The following is a 24,908-nucleotide window of genomic DNA, read 5'->3' on the forward strand; positions in this document are numbered from 1 at the left end:
TAAGTGTATCGTAAAGTTGTATTCGGAAAGAATAAACCAGTTTTATTAAGTAAAGAACTTGTGTCGCTAAAGTTTCGTCGGAACGAAGTTACGGAAAGTTAATTAACAAACGGAGACGTAACACTATTTATTTTGTAGAAATATACCTGTTCCCAGTGCTACATAGGTGATATCGCGTCCACAGTTTGATGTTTACAAGAAGGACAATGACACAGTGTGCACTAAGTTATTATTGATAATAATATTATCACTGTTACTGAGTATTATTATTATTATTACTATTAGTACATTATTATACTTCGCGGGTTCTACTGTACGTACAACAGTGGAATGCTGAAGATGAAAAATTAAGCTAGAAAAGTTAAATTGTATTTTCAGCGCTAAATGAAAGAGAACTTGTGCATAAAGGAGACAACAACCAATAGTAATAGTAACTAATATGAGGCCTCCAATTTAAATTAAATTAACTTAGTTAAATTAACTTTAAGAAAAATCAAAATTAACGCAAGTAGTAAGTATGAGTGTAAAATATTAATTTAAAAAGCAATTAACTCAAAGTTAGCGATCTGTACTTGGGTTACATATAAATATAAGTTAAACCGAACCTACCTGTGTAAACTAAAAGTTAAGAAATAGCTGTTGTAAGTTGTACGCTCGAGCCACAGAATGTATCCAGTGCAAATACTGTGTTACAGTCTTACTGAAGTTTCCCACACGTGACAGATACCTATGTTACCACGCTTAACGAACGTCTTTCCATTGATCTGCCGCTTGTTTTGCAGTCAAAATTGAAAATTTTGATTGGCTATGAAATTGACGCTTCGTACCATCATTTGCTGAAAACGTTTCTCTTAACAATCTTCTATCAACCCACAATTCTTCACATTCGGATTTACTTGTGCTACTTCGGAAGTAATCGGAAGACGCAGTAAAAGTCTGGCAATTTCTCGTGAATGTGAAAACGATTAGCAAAGACAGCGAGTGTGTTACGGTTAAGAATTTTGTTAAGCTTTAACTTGTTTAGATTTTTCTAAAATATTCAAAATGTCGTACCGTAATAACGATAGCAGAATCTACGTTGGTAACCTTCCTCCTGACATTCGAAGCAAAGATATAGAAGACTTGTTTTACAAATTTGGAAAAATAAATTTCATTGATTTAAAGAACAGGCGAGGTCCCCCATTTGCTTTCGTAGAATTTGAAGATGCTAGGTTGGTAGTTTATTAGGCTTAAAAGTTAGGCCTAATAAAATGTTTATTGTAATATCATTATTAAATAGTATATTAATTATTAGTAATACACACACATTTGTTAATAAAGCCACGTAAATATAAATTCGAATTATAATTTTACGTTTTGGTTTCATGTCAAATTTGGTTAAACTACACCAAATTAGAATTAACATTACAGATGCTAAAGTACAGTAAAAAAAAAAAAGCCTTTACCTTAGCATGAGTGTAAAACTGTAGGACTAGGTAAAATGATAGGTGTGTTTAGTTTTTTAAGTGAGGAACGTGAAACATGGTAGTATATGTTTTTTGTAATAAAGCAGTAGTGAGCTGTCAATACAAACTAAGTATTGTTTGGAAAGAGCAGTAATGGTTTTATTACATAAGCTTTAAAGTGGTTAATTTTTAATTTAACCATTGCAGATAATTCAAGTACTTCCACTATTATTATTAATATATGTTCTAATATATGTACACAGTAAGTGTAATGTGTATGTATTGTGACTTCTGAAATTGCATATAAGATGAAATGTAAAAGTGATACCCACACATCCTGGGGTAAAGTGTTTATTAGTAAATGTATTTTTTAACCTGGTATTTATTATATATAAAGTAGACTTGACAATTGTTTATGGTTTTGATGTAGAGCTTTGATTTATTGTTTTGGCCTTAATGCAGAGGTTTGACTCCTGTTTTGAATTTCATGTATATATATTTTTTGCTTTTATCTTAAGTTGTATGGATCACTTATTGAACTTCTAAAGAAGAAAATACATTGTATACACGTAAATTGAAGCATACGAAGAGAGATGCCAAGTTGAAGTATCTCCTGCTACTTGCTGTATCTATGAGACCATACTCATTGACTAATCACAGTATAGTGAATAGGCAAAATAGCAGAAACAATCTATTTGCTGGTGACAGATAAGGAAAAACTGCATATAATTATGTATATATAACATCCTCTCTCTCTTTTACACACACACAATTTAGCATAACATAGCTTTTGGACAAGAGACCATTTGGTCCTTTTAAGGCTGTCCTCGCACACCCACTTTTGGAAAAATTTAAAATTCAGAACAACTTTTTATATTTCAGGAAATTACTCAGTTTTCTTTTAAACTTCTGTAGAGTGTTCATGTTAACTACTGCTGGTAGCAGTTCATTCCTTAAGTCATTCAAGCTTTTATAAAAATTAAACTGTCTTAACATGGGCCTAGCCAAGGCATGTGGGCCATCCTGTGACACACACAAAGATTTTGTGGGGCATGCTAATTCACAGAAGAAAAAAAAAAGGCAAAAAGCTTAATTCTTTTGGAAAAAAAATTAATTTACAACTACTACTATATTGCATTGTTTATATACCATATTTAAACATTATTAGGAACTTCTAACTAAGTAATCATATTATACATATCATAAAATTATAATATTGTAACCTAAATCTAAAAAACAATGGTGACATGTGCAGAGGGTCTCAAGTTTTGTATATTGATAAGTGGAACCCAATAGGAAAATGTTGCCAACACCTAGCCTAGCCTGTTTTCTTTATTGTTAACTTGTGTTGTCTTATCTTAAAATCATCAGAATACTGCACATTCAGTGGTAAAGGAGCATAAATTCCACATACAGGAACAATGAAACAACTGTAGATATGAATTTCAGAGGTTCTAGAGACTATGCAAATAAAATACACAAACTATGCAATTGAAAAATTTTTTATTCTTTGTATGAACATCACCTAGAACTCTTAACTTCTCAGACATAGTGATATCATCAATTTGCACACACGCACATCCTGGGTACAAATTCTTTTGTAACACATCTAATTTTTGTGTAGAACAGACTCATACAATCTACTCAAAGCTAGCCATATCTCTATCCTAGTTATGGTGTGATAGTCAATAGTTTATTAGAATATTTACGTCCAATGACATTGTGTGAAATCTTAAAATAGTAAGTGAAAATAACATACAAATGCTCTTTGCTAAAAGTGGAAACTGAATTTTCCTATTGGATAAGAAGCTATTTTAAGAACATGGTATATTTACATACAGTCTCGTGCCTTATTTGGGACGTGTTCAGTCTTGATCTCCTTATCTAAGAAAAGATACTCACTTATTAGAAAGGTTTCAGAAGAAGCATATTAGGATGATTCCAAGAATGGAGTGGTTATTTTACAGTGATTGGTTAATCTCTCTTATTTCCTCTTGAGAAAAGAAATATAAGAGGTAATTTCATTGAAGTTTAGTAAATTATCCAAACGTCTCATCCAATAAATTCTCTGATTTTTGTGTAAAATTAAATTATAGATATTAGTATAATAGATTTGACTTATTTGATGGTAAATGAGCATAATTACCACATACATATCTGCAGAATAAAAATCAGGTTGGTATAATTTATGCAACATTAAACTATAGATAATAGTACAATAGGTTTGACTTACTTAGTGGTAAATGAGCATAATTACCACATACAGATTATCTGCAGAATGAAAAGCAGGTTGGTATAATTTATGCAACATTAAACTATAGATAATAGTACAATAGGTTTCACTTACTTAGTGGTAAATCAGCATAATTACCACATACAGATTATCTGCAGAATGAAAAGCAGGTTGGTATAACTTATGTACATTAAACTATATATATATATATATATTTTAAGATCTACATGGGGTCTCTTGCTGACATTGTATGTATCAAAATGACTGCATCCAAAAGTGGTTTTATTTAAAAAGTGAATTTAAAATTATTTTCTAATTTATTACTTATCAATTGGTTAATTATTAGCTGGGTATGTATAATTATGGACTGTGATGTGTTGGAATTCATTTTGTTGAGGATAAACTAAGGGAGAATTCAACAATGGGCACTGTCATTGTCTGACTCTTTACTGAGAAATACATGACCCTGAAAAACATAGATAATAGATTGAATATACTCAAAAGAACACTTTAGAAACATACAACACATCAAGATCAATCTAGATTTGATAGAAAAAAAATAAATCAGAATAATATTTTTTTTTTATTAGTTATTTCCAAGTTAATTACATACATATATGGTAGAACACCTATGCCAGAATTCTACTTCCTGTTATGTAATAATAAATACATATCACATCACGGTTTTTACAAATATTAACTTTAATCAACTGATTTGTGAAAATAAATCATAATGAAGTCTATAACCAATAATCCATGATTTTCTTAGAATACAATGTATTCAAAATTAATGATTATCATTTTCAAACGTCAGGTCTACAAATACACATTGACAAAGACTCGCATCAGACAACAGAAACAAATATATTTGATGAAAGAGAAGCTCCACAGAATTGACTGGTGATGAAGAGAGTGACACCAGCTCATCTGATACTCATAGGGAAGAAGCACAGGGTGATAACGGCAGTGGATTTATAAAACATTTCCTCAGTACCAAATGACAAGATCAACAATTTGTGTTCTGAAAAAGCTAAATGATTTGAACTGTTAATACAAGGATCTTTCATCTGATTTAATTGTGAAAATACAAGGCAGCCTCATTGCTGTTTTGTCAATGTTAAATGACTGAAAGCAAACTGGAGTACAATTCAGCATGACTATGTACTTAATGTCAGTTATCAACAACTTATTTTAATATATATTGCTGAATTTAACAAACAACAGAACTAGATGGCCAAGCATAATGTTAAAACAAATGATAGACTTGACCACATAAATATTTGTTTTGCAATGTGACAAATACAGAAAAGCCAGAAACAATTCTGAAGTCAGTCTCAAAGGAAATAATTCAGTATGTTCTGAATACAACATGCTCGATAACAAAAGGATAGAGCAAAATGCTCTTGACAGTGTAGTCTGAAGGTGGAAAGCTAGTTTTCTTTGTTTGAAAACAAATCAAGAAAACATGTTTGCATTGTACAACTTGCTAAACAAAGTAAGCCATAAGAGTACTTGGAGAATCAAAAGCAGGTTGGTATAATTTATGTAACATTAAACTATAGATAATAGTACAATAGGTTTGACTTACTTAGTGGTAAATGAGCATAATTACCACATACATATCTGCAGAATGAAAATCAGGTTGGTATAATTTATGTTTTCATAGACTCATGATATGAACTCTATGTAATTTTCAATAAATATCATAACTCAAAAACTAGAGGTGATCAATAATTTTCAACATTATTTTCAGAATCAGCATCATTAATCAAAACAGTTGAAGTAGCAGAGAAAAAATGTTTTGTTGTTGTTTCCTATTGTTATCTGCAGCTGTGTAGAATTGAAAATATATTTTTTCATCATGAATTATATTAAAAAAAGTGTCAGAAAATCACAAATTTAATTCTAAAATATTTTTGACTTAAAACTGTTTAAATATATTTAGAATTAACATATAAAATTCACATCATAATTTGTGACTCAACAATTTTATCAAGTGGTAAAAGCCAGAGGAAAACCCCATCTTCAGATTTCAGGCACAATAATTAAGAATTGTTACTTTTTAAATCCTAAACTTTGAACATAAAAATGTGTCATACATGCAGGGCAACTTCCTTGTTTAAAATTCAGAGAGGTAAAATATATATTCATGTATCAGTAACTACCCACAAGAATACTGTGTACACTGTTTCAGACCCATTATTCCAGATAATTCAACATTGTTTAACATGTTTATAAGCAAGTTCACAACAATATTGAGGTCTTAAGTGTTGTATCTGGTGTTACAAACATAACACATACACAAAATAACACAACATAAAAATTAATATATATATAATTTATTTCTAATTATAAGAACTAAGACAAAGTATACATTTCAATCTGCTTTCCACATTACTCATTTCTAACTCTGACTCTGGTATATCCAACACCATTAGTGCTGCACATATGGGTTGTTGGTGCTGTACAATTCTCTTCAACATTGTGTAAATGCTGTTCTATCTAGTCTCACAACAGAGAATCAGCTTGTATACTGATAAACCAAACTATTTTTGCTTGTTTATCACACAATGTTTGGCAATAACACTTAAATGGAAATAGTCAACCAACATAGAATATCATTCAATCGCTTGGTCCATTCCTGTGTTTAGTTCATTCTTGATAACTAAGTTCAAGGTATGGCCAAACCATAGCATTAACCTTCAATCTATGTTACTAACAGATTTCACACAGATGGAAGCATTGTTTGATACAATTACTTCAATCTTATTGAAGATATTCCAACTTTCTAGACAATGAATAACAGCCTGAGCTATAACTCTGCAGTGTGGGATGGTTTACGAAATGAACACTCAAACCAAGGTACTGGTCATTACCCTGTTCACAAACCCTTAGCTAAGTAGTTTACTAATAGCTATGTTACCTTTTCCTGTTTTATGATCTACTTAGGATACATAGCTTTAGCTGCTAAAGACTTGTATATTTAACTATCTTTTCAGTGATTGTTGTAGAGATGTGAAACTTACAGTACTTTACTAATGTTGCTGATACTTGATGATTGTGATGAAGACAATGATTCAGTTAAGTCATTGTTGTTGCTGGATTCTTAACCATAGTGCTCTGATATATATCCCGAAATGCAGCACTTTGAAGAAGTTGTACCTGGTTTTGCATGTTTGTGGCATTGTTGTTAAATTTCAGCAATGTTTCACATATTCATTATGACAGTTTCTCCACCAGCTAAAATGTTCCCATACACCTGATTGATTTTTATTTCTCAAAAGATTCAACATTTTGTTCGCAACCACTCAGAGTTGAGTAAAAAGAGTAAAGGACTGTTACTTAAGACTGGGATATTTATTACTCAGTAAACAATTCATTTAAATATTGTTTCAAAGAAAAGTATAACATCGTTACACAGAACTAGGATATCTAAATTTAGTAAACTATTTATTAAATAAACATTCTTCATTAATGCATAATTGTTCTCAGTTTTCATGTGATAAAACTATAAAAACTATTCTGGTCAGTTTTGTTACAGTGTGATAAGATATAACTCATAGAAAATAAACTCATTCCCATACTAGAAAACCAAAGAGTAGAAAGTTTACTATTTGGCAAGAAATGATAATGATACTAAACGTCCTCTCTCCAGATATTAAAATGATTCATAAGGTGAAAATTCAAAGTATTATAAAAAAACATTTAATAATACCAAAGAAATCTTGAATTACCAGTGTTTTGAGATTTTGTTTTGCAAATTAATCACCTGAAAAATTTCAAAATAACAATGAACAACTTTATAAACATAAAAACACCAAAGCTTTTATGATGGTAATTGTTGATACAGATGGAAGTTTAGAAAACATATTAAAATAATTAATTCAGTGGTCACTTTAACCTTTCACAATTTGCAGTTTAATATATGCTTTCTCAAAATTGGCATTTTTGTACATTAACAACTAATTTTGTTTTTAACATATTATACCAAAGTAGTTAACTTCCAATTAAGATTACTGAAATCAGTAATAGATCACCTGCAGTGCCTAATGCTGAACACTATGCACATGTGTAGTGGTATAAGAAACACTGGATACATCAGTCTAAAGATCATGCATTTGTGTAGAAATTACAAGTCACCTATTGCAATAATGCTGTATTCAGACAATTTAGTATTATTTTACATGTTCATAAGTTTGTTACAATAATATGATAATTTTGGAGCCTTATGTATTATACCTACAACTACATAATTACTCAAATGGTCTGTAACCAAGGGAAACAATCGTAAATAATTTTTCATTACGCAAATAACTGATCAGCCAAAGTAAAAACCTAGTATTTTGAATATTCTAAATTTAAAGTAAAACAAAGATTAGAATAACATCAATTTATTTTGTAAAATAAGACTTTTGATAGCCACAACTTTATCTTATCAAATGAAAAAATAACACACTATGTTAAAATAGGTACACAATTAAAAACATTTTAATTAAGGTCAATCTTTGACAACTAAAAAGTTGACTACACGTTTTGATATTACGTCATCTTCAAGAGAGAGTTGCAAGACAAGATTGTCTTATTTAAACCTTTTTTTTTTGTTAAATAGCTTATTTGACCTATGTACAGGTTTACAATTTGCCCAGCTCTAACTATAAGCCTAGGGCCTATGTCCCCAAAACTTTGAAAATTCAGACTTGATATACTATATTATCATCGTTCACAGTTAGACTTTAGTATATGCATATAACAAAAAAATACTAACTCTGAGATTACCTTGACCACTTTTATGACACAATAACTAATATATGCCTTGTTCCAAATGCTATCAAACTGTTAGCTAATGGTATACCAATTTTGAACTTTGATGTATACTATAGTCATGACATCAACTATAGTATTTAGTTTCTTTGCATTTTTTGTACCAGATATAGGGGCCTTGCAATTTGATAGAATCATTTGCTTTATGTGCTATAGCTTCTTAGGATCTACATACCTTGTAAAAAGTCAACTGGATACTGTCATCCTCATCAACATTGTATTTTATCTACTCCTGTGATACTTTTTATCTTGAGACAGTTTGGAATCTATACCCCAAACTTTATCTATTTCTGTATTATTTGTACAGATTTAGTGATAGCCAACTTTTGCCATGCAGCCAAACATTTCCAGGCATAGGTTTAAGAAAACATAACATTAAAGGATTTAACTCTTTCTGTGCACGTTACAAGGTTTGAGCAAGTTTCATTCAAACTTTAATTAAACTACTCTCTTATCATGGTATTTGAATAAATTCTGGCATAAAAATGTAGCTAATAACCCAAACTTTGCTAGTAAATGAGTTTTAAGTTCATAATTATGTATGGCAATACTTAAAAAAAAATCCTTAATTTCCTCTAGGCATCCCCTTTTCTCTGTTTTATCCCCCCTCCTCCAAGAAGTAGAAGATTTAACGTAAATTTTAATTTTGGTTATGAGGTCAAATTGACCAACCTTGTATAGAGTAGGGAAAATAACAAATAAAACAGTTTAACAGAGAAAAAATATTTAAATTTATTTAGAAAGTTTTATGCAAATGAAATTTGACATTTTTCAGATGAAGAAATGTATTTTTAATCCTAACATGAAAACCACTTTGCACTTGAAGCAATCAACACCGACTCCATTTATTCACGGAAAATATTTAGTGAAAATACTTCATTAAAAAAAATGGCTCTTAATAATTACTGAAAGCTTGCAAAATTTTGTGAAGATACACAAAATATATTATAATTTATAATATGGAAACTGTAAAAATCAATTTGGGTCACAAACACAGTCAATTCGACCGAGCCCGTTACAATAGTTAAAATGATTATGTACATTTTTCAAATACACAGAAACACTTACAAGAGAATCAATACACTTTAGAGAGAAAACTTCCCATAAATAAAGTGATGCCAGTCTGATTTCTTCACATCTTGGGTAAGTTCACATTAAATATCCAGATATTGCATCTGAAATGAAACCAGTACCTCATGGGGATAGCCTTCCATTGTTACATCCACCAGCAAATTAGAAAACAGAAGAGTTATCCTGCAAATACAATGAATCATTGTCATCTAGTAATTCTATACCTGTGGCACCTCTATATAAACTGCCTCACCTGATCGCACAAGAAGAGCTAATGATCTCATTTGTAATTTGTCTCTTATCAAAGCAGCATGGGGAACTTCTTGGCTCTCATTTACAGCAATGGAATTTAGTAATTCCTGGAAGGCAGCATGCAAGATACTGTATTTATATACAAATGTTGATGCTTTAATGAAAAAATCAGGTACTGAGCATCATCTTCAAGAATGGAGACTTTTTATCGACTCATCTAAAGTGAGTCTGAAAGCTTTACTTTTGCACAATGAAAACACTAAGCCATCGATTCTTGTTGCTCATGCTGTGAACATGAAAGAAACTTATCAAAGAATGCAGGTTATACATTCTTGCATGTATGCTATTTGTTCTCAATATAATTGTAATAAATTGCACCACTTTTGCTTCATTCTCATGCTCATCTGCACTGCCTGGGATCCCAACACCTTCAAGTGCTCAGTTTACTAGAAGATTTGAGAAGTCCCTCAACAAAGCATAAAAGGGGCGGGGTTAGATGCCTCTTTCTCACTCAGTTGGTCACTTTTCCTCACTCTGAACAGAGTCAATATAATGTACAATCTTCTTCCTCACCTCATACCCACAATATAATCAAATTCTGCAAAACTCTTTAATCTACTAAGCTCTAGTTCTATAAACACAAATTCTTTTACATCTTTCAGAAAATCTGTTGAAATGCTGGCTGCCTCCAGTTTAAGTAAAGTCCAAAAGTGCAAAAATCATCCAAATGGTTTCTACTACATTTGTGGAAAATATATTACAGTTTCATGAAGGAAAACATAACACATATGGTAAAGGTAGCTTACTACCACTATTTTTGGTGTAAAATTCGTGACCAAGAAAAATATTGGACTCCACATGTGTGTTGTACAGTTTGCACATCTGGCTTGACACAGTATGCCATTTCCAGTTCCCATGATAAGGTGTGAGCCCAAAGATAATCTAACTGACTTTTATTTTTGCATGACTAATGTCTCTGTATATTCAGGCCAAACTAAACAATATAACAATATATTTGTAACTTTACACCAATACAATACAGTCGATGTTTGAAGTTATCAAAAATGTATACTTTTTAAATGTTAAACTGTCCACGTAAATTTAATTTCACAGCATAATTCTATTGTACAGAGTTGATTGCATGGTATTTCACATAGTGCTGATAAAATACTGAGATATTACAATAATTCAAAATCTAGAGGTAATGGACAAATTCTGACTACACTTTTAAAGTCAGCATCATCAAACTACCCTGAATCACTTGAGTTTTCTCCAGTAACAATTTTTTTGTTGTCCAGTGTCATTTTGTCTGTAAACAAAACAACCCACTTGTCGATTTTGCATTTGTCTGCTCATCCCTAAGAAAACCTGTATTTTTGCCTATCATCCCTTGAGAATATATTATCCATTTCTTTATTTTCAGGCACTTCCTTTAGTTTTTGTATAAGCCTTGGACCTTGATTGAAATCTTTATGGTACCACATCAAATGGTTTAATAATAAAAAAAAAAGCTGTAAAAGTTTAAATGTGACTGAATACATTAGATGGAGTAAGATTTAGACTTATGTAATAGTAAATATATATATATAGGTTTAATTTTTTTAAAGTTTGTCTTTTCAGTTCCTTTCATTTGTGACTTTGATTGCACTTCTATTTTATGCACGAGTGCACATAGTTAGCATCAGAGTTGGAGAATAAAGAGTAACATTATTTTGTTGCACTGCATAAGTAACTTTTCTGGGACTTAATGTTATTTAAGTACTCTAAAAAAAGAAGGCCATGGATGATTATTTGTGTCAGACATAATGGTCACAGTGGGATGAAGATATCACAGTCAAAGCTAGATGTAAAATGGCTGTGTTTTTCCCTGCTTAGCAGCACAGGAAATACCACTTGTGATTGTTTTATTTGAAAGAGTAGGTGTTCTCTGATTGATGTAAACAAAACTTATCACCATGGCAACCAGTGTGATTTTCTCCAATTTTTTTCAAATGTAACGACAGTTTTATAAAAGAAATGTAATGGAGTATAAGTAGATAACTTATTAGAAAGACTTATTTTCACTGAAAACAGTAGGGGGAAGTTGCAGCATGTGAGCATTTGTTTAGTTCTGCATGGCTTTTGTTCACACTGAGACGAGCTAATCTGTCTAGTAGAAACTTTGAAAATCAGTTGCTGCTGAAGCTAAATAATAAGTGGAGTGTGTGTGAAGAGCTGAACAATAATAATGATTGTTTAATAAAAATAAAAGTTTGTTGAGTTTATATTTGGTAGTGCCTTTTACTTGTGAATTTAAATCGAATGTCAGCTATTTTTAATAATGATATCATTACTTGTTTTTTTGTTGATACTTTTTACTTTATTGCTATTTAAGTACTGTATAAATTAGTTACATTTTACTTTTACTTAAGTAGTCAATAACAACAGGTACTTTTACTTTTTACTCGAGTGAATATTTTCTAAACAGTACTTTTACTGAAGTAAATATTTTCAGTACTTTACCCATCACTGAAATTAGCATGTTGTATAGTTTACTAAATGCTGCTTGCAAGATTATAAAGTTAACCCTCTCGCTAAGGGCATGGTCAATGTGACCGAGTTTGTATCCACAAACTAACCATCCGAGTTTCCATACTATACCTTTTAATATGGTAGGTGTATCTTCATAGAATTTGGTAAGATTTCAGAAAACATTATGAGTCTTGTACACAAAAATCAGGTTTTTTAATGAAGTGTTTTCATTAGAATCCTTTCAATGAATATATGGAGTCAAATGTGTTGCCTACTCTGAGTGCAAAGTGATTTTCGTGTTAAAATTAAAAACTTCTCTTCATATGAAAATTGTTAAATTTCATTTGCATAATCTCTAAAACCTCCTAAATAAATACCATATGTTTTTTTTTTCAAGAAAACTTCATATTTTAGTTGTTATTTTCTCTTTTTTCGTAACCACCATAAAAGAAATTCAAATGTCTAAATTACCCTATTTTCCTTTCTAGAATTGTAATGTGGAACTATGGTTGTTTATCCTAAATAGCTTACAGTTTGCAAGTCTACATTTGTTTATTCTTAATTTTATTGTTTTGTTGCTCTTTGAACTGTGTCTAATAATCCCACCACACAAGTTGTAAATCATTTGGTGAGCATTTAGCTCAAGTTACCATATCGAATTGTGTAGTGCACGAGCTGCTCGTGACTGTCTTATGAAGAATTTTTATAATTTTTCATTAACTTACCTAATCTAACCTAAGTTTCTAATTTTTACATTTTAATTACTTTTATAATAATAAATTCAAAAAATAGCAATGAAAAACAAGAAATGTAGTACTTACCTGCGTCCTCTAATTTTTTGCCGCCTACTGTCCATGAAATTTAAGCCTAATTTTTTATACTAATAGCACTACTACACTTAATAATTTCATTTAATTAAATAATGCACCTAAGAATACAAAATACTAACACACATAAAGCAAACAATGTCCTATAACTATCATTTTCTTCACTTTCTAACGATACAATAATCTCCTTTAAATATTTAGCTAAGCTTTTTGAAATGTTTCCTGCGGGAATAAAGTTTGAACTGGAAGCAGAATTGACAATTTTCAGTACAGAAAATAATGTGTTATATGTCATTTGATAGATTAAAGCTTTGGCTTTCTATTGATTATGAATATTCTAGTATTCGGTGTCAGAGAGAACTATTGGTAATTTGTAAACGAGAGGATGTGACAGGTGGTGTAGTCTATAGCTCCGTAAGTAAATAAAATTAAAGATTATAAGAATTATGTTTTGCCTGAGGAACAACTATATTGTAATGAGTAATTTACATTAGATTCTGTACTTCTCAAAGGGGTGGTAAATGAATTGAAGAAGAGGGAAGACCTAAAAGCAAATATCACAATTCTCATATTAGGGGAGATTGAGGATTTTTAAATATTTCATTATAAAATTAATAACTTTAAACATATATAGTATTAAAGCCTTATTTATTATGTGTGTTTTGATGTCAAGTCTATTCATATACAATGATTATAATGTAGTTTAATAAAATTTTAAATGTAACTCTGAAAAGTTGGCATGAACTTTGACCTACCCATAATGAGAGGGTTAATAGTTTAATGTATTTCTTGTTTTTATTTTTGTCAAACAATTTTTAACTTTAAGTGATCCACATGGTTTTACAAATTAGCATCCATTGAGCACCTTACATCACTGAACAGTGATATCATTACAGATCAGAAGGCTAACCACTATTAGTATGTGCATTTTTTTAGGATTAAACTATTCATAGAGAGAGAAAACAGTTCTATGGAAAACTAAAAACAGGTTTGGTTAATTCAATTACTTTTGCACATTGATGTCAGAGGTTAATGACTTTAACAGGGCATGATGTAATTTATTGGACCTGCAAAATGTAATTTTAACACAAACAACTAAAAATGTTTCCTTGATAAAATTTCAATAATGTCACCAGGGGAACTGAACATTTGAGCATTTGTGATTTCAGAGGTTTATTACTTATTACCCTATGCATGCATATTTATATGTGAAATCTTGTGCCTATTAACTGTTACTATGAGTAGGTGAAAGTGTGCATGTCAAGACCTTATGCAGAATTATTTTCAAAGTTTAATTAAGCTACTTTATTAATGTGTATTGAAAAATTTGGCGCCAAAACATAGTTCTTAAATCAAATGTTTATATTATATAAGTTTTAATATTTTACATTTGAAAGGAAATACTTAAATATATATATACTCAATCTCCCCCTCATGTGTAAAATGACATTTGTTTGTTCGGACTTGACTGTTTTTAAATTTTTCCTCACCTCTCTATGCTATTCTGAGTTTAACGTAAATTACTCAGTATAGATATTACTAAGGTATAGTTGGTTAGAGATACGATCCTAATGTTTTCCATAGGTGGAAACGTCTCCTTTAAGGGTAATGGCAGAATCATGTGCCTTCATTGTTGAAGAATAAAAGATTCATTTGTTGGAAGTGTTAGGGTTTTATGAAATTTCTTTAATGTGATGTTGTTATAAAACATAATTTATAAAATTCTGGATAGTGTTTTACTTCATTATGTTCATGAAATATAACACTACTTATAACAGTATTCTGTACTCTAAATATAACACTACATTATAACAGTATTCTGTACTCTAAATTTCCCATTTTAGATTCTCTTTCTACCCTTATATCTATTTCAGTGTCTAGCTAATTAGAAATTTATATACTATAAATGTTGACTAGCCAGAATATAAAATTTGAACATCCAACCTTTTTTCTTTACTGAGATAACACTACTTCTTCAAACAACAATGACATGCCCTACCCATATCCTATATCATGTGAGAAATGTCTATAATTCTTTTTGACACTGCTATTGGACATGTATATAACTGATTAAAAAAAAAGCATACAAGTCTATATGATTGTTTCTTTCCTTTTATATAGCTAATGGATAATTTTCTTGAGATTCATTGTCTGCAATTGTTGTGTTCAGTTCTGAGCAGCAAATATAATTTTTTTAAAACTATTTGCAGCTAAACTAGAAAGCTAATTAAATTAATATTAGTTTTGGAACATTTTATCCTAGTAGCTAATGTTTTTTGTGTTCTAAAATGTGTATTTGAAAGCAATAAGAATAATTTGATGTATTTTCTCAAATAGAAATAGGTCTATGTCTAAGGTATTTCTTATCCATACCGAGACGGATGTGATGGGTTTTTCTATGGTCACAAGTCAAAGGCCATGTCATCACATTTGTAGACTTACATTCAAAATTTTATTGAAGTACTATTTTATGAATGTATGTCAATAAGTTTGTTATCAAATTGTAGATTATAATTTAGATTTTAGTATCGTATATTAGTTAATTTCTTAATTTAATAGTAAATATTAAACAAAATCTTGAATATTGATTTTTGTGTGTCACGTGATATGTTGAATGCAGCATTAGTTCAGATTAGATGTTTGTGATGTCCAAATACAAAGTCTATAGATTTTTATGAAATAGGAACTCACATTACCAATATTGACAATCTAGAATATAAAACAAGAACCTCCTATCTTTTCTATTTGCTGAGATATTACTACATTTGGTGAATCAAGCACATTGGCCACCTCTTTCCATTTTTGGAAATACTTGCTTCTGTACTCCTACTTCTGTCTATGATGTGTGAATAACCAATCAAAAGCTCTGAACCTCTGCAAAGTATTTACATGGGAAATTCATTTTCATGGTTGATTCCAAGTGGTAAATTAAGTCATTAGTGAGCTTGAAAAATTCATATTTTTTATTCCCAAATACAGCATAGTTACTGAACTTGATAAGTTAGTGTAATTCTGTGGTATTTATATAGTAATTTATGATTTTGTGTTACTTTAAAATGCATATATACAACCTAAAAAAATTATTTTACATCCTCCACATGCAAAATTTGATAAGGCTTAGCAACTTATAGCAAGCAACAAACGAATACAAAGTTCGTAACTAGAACAGATAATTGTTTGCTACACTTCATTTACTGTTCTACGTTTATAAATAGTTATGATGAATATATATATATATATATATATATATATATATATAATGTATTATAACTGAAATGTGACTGTATTTAAAAAATACTGGTCCACTAGAACACATCGAAGACAGGTCACTTTGTAAAAGCCAGTTTTATATTATTAGAAACGGCAACATGAATGCACAAGTGCCTTGTCACTTAACTTCTATAATGCTAGTCAGGCACTAAGAAAAGGTCAATAAAATAAAAATAATAAATTTTTATATATGTAAAATGTTGTGAGGTTTAAGCTATGTAGACTAAACATTTGTAGTTTTGTGGTATAATTTTGTAATTATAGAATGATAAAAAGATAATTTATATATATTTCCTATTTTTATGGTGGTTACAAGGTCAGTCAAATGGACCAAACCAATACAGATACAATAGTGAACATAACAGATAACATATAGTTTTTTGTTTTTTTTAAAAACCTTTGATAATTATCTGAAGGATATTAGGGGGTTATAGAGATTTTGAATGTGAAATTTGACAATTTTCTAATGCATAGAAGTATTTTTTTTATCTACAAATCAAAATTACTTCACATATTGGATAGTCAACATTCAAAAATAAAAAATGCACAAGCAAATGATTAATTAAATTTAATAAAAATCTGATACTTTGTGTACTTGTAATGTGTACTGGTAATTGCAAAATTTTGTGAAGATGCGTGTACATTTTAATAAGTTACAGTATAACTGCTTTATGGATGCTTTAGGGAATATAGACTGGGTGGAATCCACCCACTCGTATTAGAAGGGTTAAGTTTCCTGTTTTTTTATGTATTTTTTATTTATTATTATATATATTTAACAAACTAACTAATATGTAAAAATTAGATACTTATTAGGTTAGATAATAAAATGTAAATGAAAAAATAATTTTTCATCACTGGTTTGAGGTCACATGATAAAACTTGATCTGTTTGTTTACTCTAAGCTTTTTGCTGAAGTTTAATTGCTTTTTTCATAGAGAGGGTTCAAAATACAATCAAATTAGAAAAGTAAATAAAAGCAAATGTTAAAAAGTTTGAAGCTGTTAGGGTAAGTAATTATAAATGTCTGTTAAGATCTGCAATAATTCTAAGAAAAAAGATTTTGGATTATATTTCATATTTTTCCAATTTTCATTTTAATGTATTTTGATGGATTCACTACAGTTAATGGTAGGGGTGAGAAAATAAGAAATAAAAAAAACAAAGTTTTACAAAAAAATAGCAAAAGATATTCATTTATAAGGTCCTAGACTAGGGTTATAGAAATGAAACATAAACTGTAAGATGAAAAGGTCTGTCACTCTTGGCATAAATATCACTTTTTGTTTAGTAAAGACTTTGTAAGACCAATGACAAATCTAGTAAAAACATTTTATTAAAAAATCAGATTTTTGTGTAGAACAAGTTTGTAATGGTAACTAAAATGTTTGCCAAATTTTCTTTTGTTACACCTAGTGGTTACAAGATTGATCAAAACAACCAAACCCACATAGAGAGAGCTAATTTCTTGCTTGAAAGTACTTACTTATCTCTATTCATATATGAGGTCAAACAGATTTACAGATAAAAATACTGGTTGCATAGAAAATGAACTTGTGAAGGTAATATACAGTGAAATATACTAACATAGTGAAAAAGACAAACATAAAGCAAGGTGCACTTACAAATATTTAGGACTTCTGTATTTAGTGAAATAGAAACTTGTATATACAAGTTTTGTGAGCTTACAGTAATGTTTTTTTTATTTCAGTGTATGAGTTATCCAATTTTGCAAAATTTGGTTTAAAAAAATCTATTTATCTCTCTAAAAGCTCAAAATGCACTGTTTTAACATACTAAAAATAATAATGCTAACAGAATGCTTATATATTTCTTAGTATTTATGTACTCATTGGGAAGTAATTGTTAATGACTTTTTACTGAAAACACCCAATTCTGCTGAGAAAAATTAGCTATAATCATTGTCAGATTTATAAAGCTAAATGCAATTTTATAGGGCACAAGCCAGTGGCAAATGAGTAAATCTGGGTGATTAGGGGGTATTTGTTAACAGATAAGTTGATGGCCTAATTAATTGATTAGTACAATGTTCCTCAAATCATGATATGTACAAGCAAAAGAAATAAAGTTGGTAGTCCCTTTTTAATTTGAAATGAATCTTGGAGTGATTTGAAGTCAGAGAAATAGTATGTTTAAAAACAAAAGTGTGCATTCATAAAACCTCTAACACATGTTTATTGACTTTTAATGGAGATATCATGTACATGGAGATCAAAGATACCCTTTGTTGTCTTGTACTAGTGTGCTCTACACATGAATTTAATAATTGCTTGATCATACAGTATCTTCAGTGGTGGTTAAGGTGCTTGACTTATAACTTCTGGTTTATGGGATCGAAATCCATTGCCAAACATGCTTGCCCTCTTATTTAAGGGGGTGTTATAATGAGATGATAATTCCCATAATTCATTAATAAAGAGTAGCCCATGGGGTTGTTGTATTGACTAGCTGTCTTCCTTCTTGTCTTGTTACTTGAAAATTAATGACAGCTGCACAGATAACCATTATGTAGCTTTCTGAAAAGTTTAACAAACAAACATTATCTATGATCTGTTACATTATAGAGTTGTCAATGTATTTTGTACTCAGGCCAACATTTTATACAATAGCTGTAGTAGCATAGTCATTTCTAAAAAAATTAAACTACATTAAGTCAGTCCATCTTTGATGGGTGCCATCAAACTGATGCTCAGAAATGCCTGCAAAATGAGTTTTGTGAGGGATTGTTAGAGACCTTGTCATATCTGTCACACCCACTGTTTTGGACCTAGTACTGGTCATTTTATTCTTGCTAAGAAATACTTTTGAGTGTAGATCATGTTATTATTTGTCATGGCATTGGCCACACAATCAACTGTTGTGTTTTTTATGCATACAAGTTTACAGGTAACTTCGTGTGACTCTGTTTGTTGCTAGACTCCAATGTTTTAATTTTAATGGACCTTGACTAGTGATGTTGTGCACAGTATTAAGACACTTTCAAAATATATTGTTGTATATAGATATCATATATTTGTAACTGAGAAACTAAATCAGTATTTTAAGGTTTAAATTACAAAATTAGATATTAGCTAATTGAGACTATCAAGAAGAGATTTAGAAAGTTTGTGAACTACTTTCTGCATGACTTGAGGCTGCAAGGACTGATGTATTGATTGGAGGTTCTCATAGTTTAGAGGCACGCTGTGAACATGTCTCTGTTTAGCCAGTGAAACTGTTTTGTTGATAGAAAAAGTACAATTCACTCAATACAGATTAACTTTTGTTGTTCAATTTTCTAAACAAAGAATAGAGATGCAACATCAGTCCACTAACTGCTGGCAGGGTCTGTTATATATCCCTTTTGCAATTTTTCTAATGGGAAGGTCTGTTAAGTGAATTCATTACTGCCATTACCCAGTGTCAATTTGGTGTAAAACATAATACCAGCAACATTAAAATAGAGGTTTGTTTTCCTTTATGAAAGTGTCTCTTATTGAAGACAAAAATGAATTTTGTATGTAATTTTAGAAATCATGTTTTGTACAAGCATGTATGTATGAAAAGGTATAAAAAAAATGTAACATATATTTTTTAAAACTTATTGTATATGTATGAAAAGGTATAAAAATGTTTTAACATATATTTTTTAAAACTTAGTGTGTATATGTATGAAAATTTATAAAAAATTTTGACATTTATTTTTTAAAACTTATTGTATATATGTACATTTTCTGAGGAATTGAACTAGTTTTTTTTATACATATTATGATCTGAACTTTGTGTGAATGACCTAAGGAGCTCTGTGTAACCCCACTCTGTTGTAGCATGAACCTGGCAATGGGTTTAAAACCCATTGACTGAGTGGTGGTTCAATACAAGTTTTAAGATTTTATGAGTGTGTCTGTTAAAACAATTCTTGAAAAGTGTTATTAAAAATAAACGTGTTAAAAATTCTTGCATAACATGCAGACTTAAAAAATTTGTTAAAATCATAATTTCAATTGTACATTAGACAATTATAATTTTTCTTAAAGTAACACATTAATAATATGCTCATATGTTGAAAACATTTCAATTAATGAAACTGTAAATACACATGCACTATCTTTGGAACATAGTTTTTGCATTGATTTTAATTGTTAGGAAATTTCATGTACAAATAAGAAACTTTTTTGTATTTGTAAATTACTTTTAGATTCCAGTCCAGGTTTAATTGAATAAATAAAATTTCCTTTTTCACAGAAAACTTGTCACATGTAAATGTAATGCTTCTTAGAAAACCAAATTTTAACTTGTTTCATTAATTTAAAAACTAAATATATTTTAAATTATTAACTTTTCTGACTGATTTTAACCGTAATGTGCAAGGAAATTGGTAACATTTGAAATAAGCATACTAGTGAGATTATTTTGAAGATAGTGCATACTGTAGTAACAGAATAATAGGATTCAGTAAAAACACAATTAATCAGTGGGACATTCTCTACAGCAACTTCTATTAGTTTCAGTTCTGAACATACCAGATTCCATGTCACATCCTTGTGGCATTCATATTGCTGTTCTATAATACACCACTTCTATGATTCAATTACAGTGAAGTTTTCTTAGGCAGTTCAAAACATATTTTTTATAAATTAGATGCTATAAACTTATCCTTTGGGAAAGTTGGCAAGCTTTACTTGGTTCCTGCACATGTAAACTTTGTGTTCCTGTAAGTGTAGAATTTATTTCACATTGTTAAAATTTATCATGTAATCTTTTGTATAGAGATGCTGAAGATGCTGTAAATGCACGTGATGGATATGACTACGATGGATATAGGTTGAGGGTGGAATTTCCTCGAGGAACTGCTCCAGGAAGGGGATTTCAACCCCGAGGGCGTGGAAGAGGGCCACCTGCCCGAAGATCACAGTATAGGGTCATTGTAACTGGTAAATTTTTTTATTGCTAAGTTATATTTGTAATTTCATATATGCAAACGTTTCCGCATGTGAAATCAATCTGGATTTTTGTGTCTGTTGTTTTCAAATTGCGAGTTTAATTCCAAATGATCAAAAAATTTTTTTAATTATGTCTTAACTCTTAAACAAAAATGCTACCTAATGTTATCTTTAATCATATTCAACCATAATTTCTATTTTTTGTACTGAATCTTTGTCAGTGAATAAACTTGGTACAAAACATAGTTAATAAATTAAATTTGAATATTATATAAGTATTAACTTCTTAATATCATAAGAAAATGTTTAAATAAATTCTCAATCTCACTTTGATGTTTGTTTGTCCCTACTTGCCCATTTTTATTTTTTATCATCCCTCTGTGCTGTTCTAAGTTTAATGTATATTACTCACCATAGTAGATACTACTAAAGCATAGTCTACATTTTATAGCCTTCTATATTTGTTTATGGAGATATAAACTAGTAAGTGAGATTCACTTGTCACGTCCACCTATCGCATCTTCTCTTTCATAAATTGCCAGTAATTCTGTGTGACATTTTCTATAACATCATTAATAAGAAAGAGGAAGTTTTAACTTACTGAATTGTGTAAATACTACTGTTCTTTTGACAGATTTTAACTTAATGTATAAGGTAATTGGTAATATCTGAAAATATGCATACTAGTTAATCCTACAGAGATAGGGCATAATTCAATGAGCTCGTATGGGGAATGATACACAGTGCAACAATATATATATAACTCTGAGCTTGTTTAATGTATCTCCATAACAATTGGTAAGATTTTGTTAAAGATTATGTATTTTGCACACAAGAATGAGATTATTTTAATTATGTATTTTAATTAAAGATTTGTTATTTTTGTATATTAGTTAGTAGTATTCAGATTCTGAATATTTCAAGTATTATCATCAACTTATCGTACAATGAAATATTTAAAATTAAAAATAGAAAAATGTACATACCTTTTAATTTATCATCGAATAATCTTGATTTTTTTCTGTTAAATTCTAAATTGTAAGTTTTTACTTTTACACAAAAAGTTAATTTTTGATGTTTTATTTTCCTTTCCCATCTTTTAGCATATCACACTTATCACTACACACATGAATGGGCATTCTTGGGGTGTCCTCAGCAGCAACACTAGTCGTTGTCAGAATGTTGAGATAAAATATAAAGGTTTTACTGGAAAAAAATGTTTGACATTCATTTAGGAGGTTTTAGAAATTTTAAATAAAGTATTTTTAATGTTAACATGAAAAATGCTCTTGAACTCAGGCTAGTCAACACTGACTTCATATATTCATGGAGAAATCTGGTAAAAATACTTAATTAAAAACATCAGATTTTTTTTTTGTATAAAAGTCTTGTAATGTTTACTTAAAGTTTGCAAAATTTCATGAAGATAACATGCCACATTAAAAGTTATGATATGGATATGCCTAGGGTTTTCAATATGGTCCCCCAGTGAGATTTTCGAGGGTTTCGGAGATAAATTTGATAACCTCAAAGAAAGGAGGTGGGGAGCACTTCAGTGTCAGTGAGAATTTTTTTACAGTGTACACTACATGTTTACTTTCTGCAAGTGGAAGAGAGCATGTTAACCCTACCGACATGCATCTTTATACTGTCACAAGTCAAAGGCCATGTCATCATATTTGGAGACTTGCATTTAAAATTTTATTGAACTTCTATTTTATGAACAGATGTCACTAAGTTTGGTATCGAATTCTTGATTATAGTTCAGATTTTAGTATTATACATTAGTTAATTTCTTAACTTAAAAGTAAATTAAAAAAATAATCCTAAATATTGATTTTTGTTGTGTGTTACATGGTATGTTGAATGCAGCACTGGTTCAAATTAGATGCTTTTGATGTACAAATACAAAGTCTATAGTTTCTTATGAATAAGATACTCATATTACCAAAACTTACAAGCTGGAATGTAAAATAAGAACATTTTCTGAGATATTAATATTTATTGAATCAACCAAGGTGGCTCTGCCCACCTCTTCCATTTTTGAAAAGACTTCCTCTTCCTTATGTACACCTACTTTGCCCAATGATGTGTGTGTATAACCAATCGAAAGCTAAGAATGTCCCCATGGTTGTTTTCTCAGCCTCTGTGAACTACTTGCACAGGAAACTCTTTTCATGCTAGATTCCAAGTGGTAAAGTAAGACATATTTTTTTATACTCATATACAGCATAGTTACTGAACTTGATAAATTGTAGTGGAATTCTGTTGTATTTATATACTAATTTATGATTTTGTGTTATTTCAAAATGCATATATACAAAATTTGATAAGGCTTGAATCTTTCGATACGTCATCCTATACATACGTAGGTTTCTATTACAGGCAAATACTGTCAATTTGAAACTTAGATTCATTATGAATACTCTGCCTAAACAACCTATCAGAGATTTGATGAGGCTTAGAAACTTATGGCAAGCAACAAACGAGTACAAAGTTCATAACTAGAAGAGATAACTGTTTGTTATACTTCATTTACTGTTCTATGTTTTAAGAAAAATAAATGAAATTTAAGAACTTATTTGTAAATAGTAATAATGTATAAACATATATAATGTATTATAATTGAAATGTGACTGTATTTAGAAAATACTGGTCCACTAGAACACAGCCAAGACAGGTCACATTTTAAAGGCCAGTTTCATAGTCGTGGATAAGATAATGTGAGTGCATGTGCGCCAAATCGTTGCAACTTCTGTAATGTTAATCAGGCTTGGCTGAAAGGTCAATAAAATAAATAAATAAATATATATATATATATATATATATGTATAATGTTATGAGATTTAAGCTATTTAGACTAAACATTTGTGTTTTTGTGTTTTAATTTGTAGTCATTCTAGAAGGAAAAATGCATAATTTATATCTATTTCCTAATTTTATGTGGTGGTTATGAGGTCGGTCAAATCGACCAAACCCATATAGAGATGCGTAGTCAAAATAACAGATAGAATATTGTTTTTTCTAAAAAAATGTTTGATAATTATCTGGATGTTATAAAGATTTTGCATGTGAAATTTGAAAATTTTCTGATGTACAAAAGTATTTTGAATTTTAAAATCAAAATTACTTTGCATGTTGGATAGTCAATATTTGAAAAGAAAAAATGCTCAAGAAAAATACTGCTTAAAAAATCTTAAAACTTAATAAACAAAATCTGATATTTTTGGGTATGAAAGACTTATAAAGTTTACTGATAATCTGGAAAATTTCAAGAAGGTAGGCTTACTGTATTAAAAGTCATAGCATGAAAACTATAACAAGCTATGAGGTAGATCCTCATAGGTTGGTATCTAAACCTTTTTTCTAGTCTGTTTTCTTTATAAAACTGTGTCTGGGCATGTTAAACCTAAATTGTAAAACTTTTAGCCAATCCTAGTCAAAGGTGTCAATTTCAGTACCATGTTATTCACATTTGACAAATCATAGGATGATAAGGAAAGCACATGATGAAATGTTGTTCTCTGGAATTTAC

At 29.9% G+C, this 24,908-nt stretch overlaps 1 protein-coding gene across 1 annotated transcript in view; it reads left to right on the forward strand.

Annotated features, from left to right (window-relative positions):
- Positions 1–922: 922 nt before the first annotated feature.
- LOC106474197 (serine/arginine-rich splicing factor 1-like) overlaps positions 923–24,908 on the forward strand; it is a 38,085-nt gene continuing 14,099 nt past the window's right edge. The window contains exons 1-2 of the mRNA XM_013934888.2: positions 923–1,211; positions 21,201–21,364. Coding sequence (XP_013790342.1) covers positions 1,045–1,211; positions 21,201–21,364 — 331 coding nt within the window. The 5' untranslated portion in view covers positions 923–1,044. The remainder of the gene's footprint in view (positions 1,212–21,200; positions 21,365–24,908) is intronic.

Source organism: Limulus polyphemus, unplaced genomic scaffold (genome assembly GCF_000517525.1).
Source record: "Limulus polyphemus unplaced genomic scaffold, Limulus_polyphemus-2.1.2 Scaffold6941, whole genome shotgun sequence".
Lineage (NCBI taxonomy): Eukaryota > Metazoa > Arthropoda > Merostomata > Xiphosura > Limulidae > Limulus > Limulus polyphemus.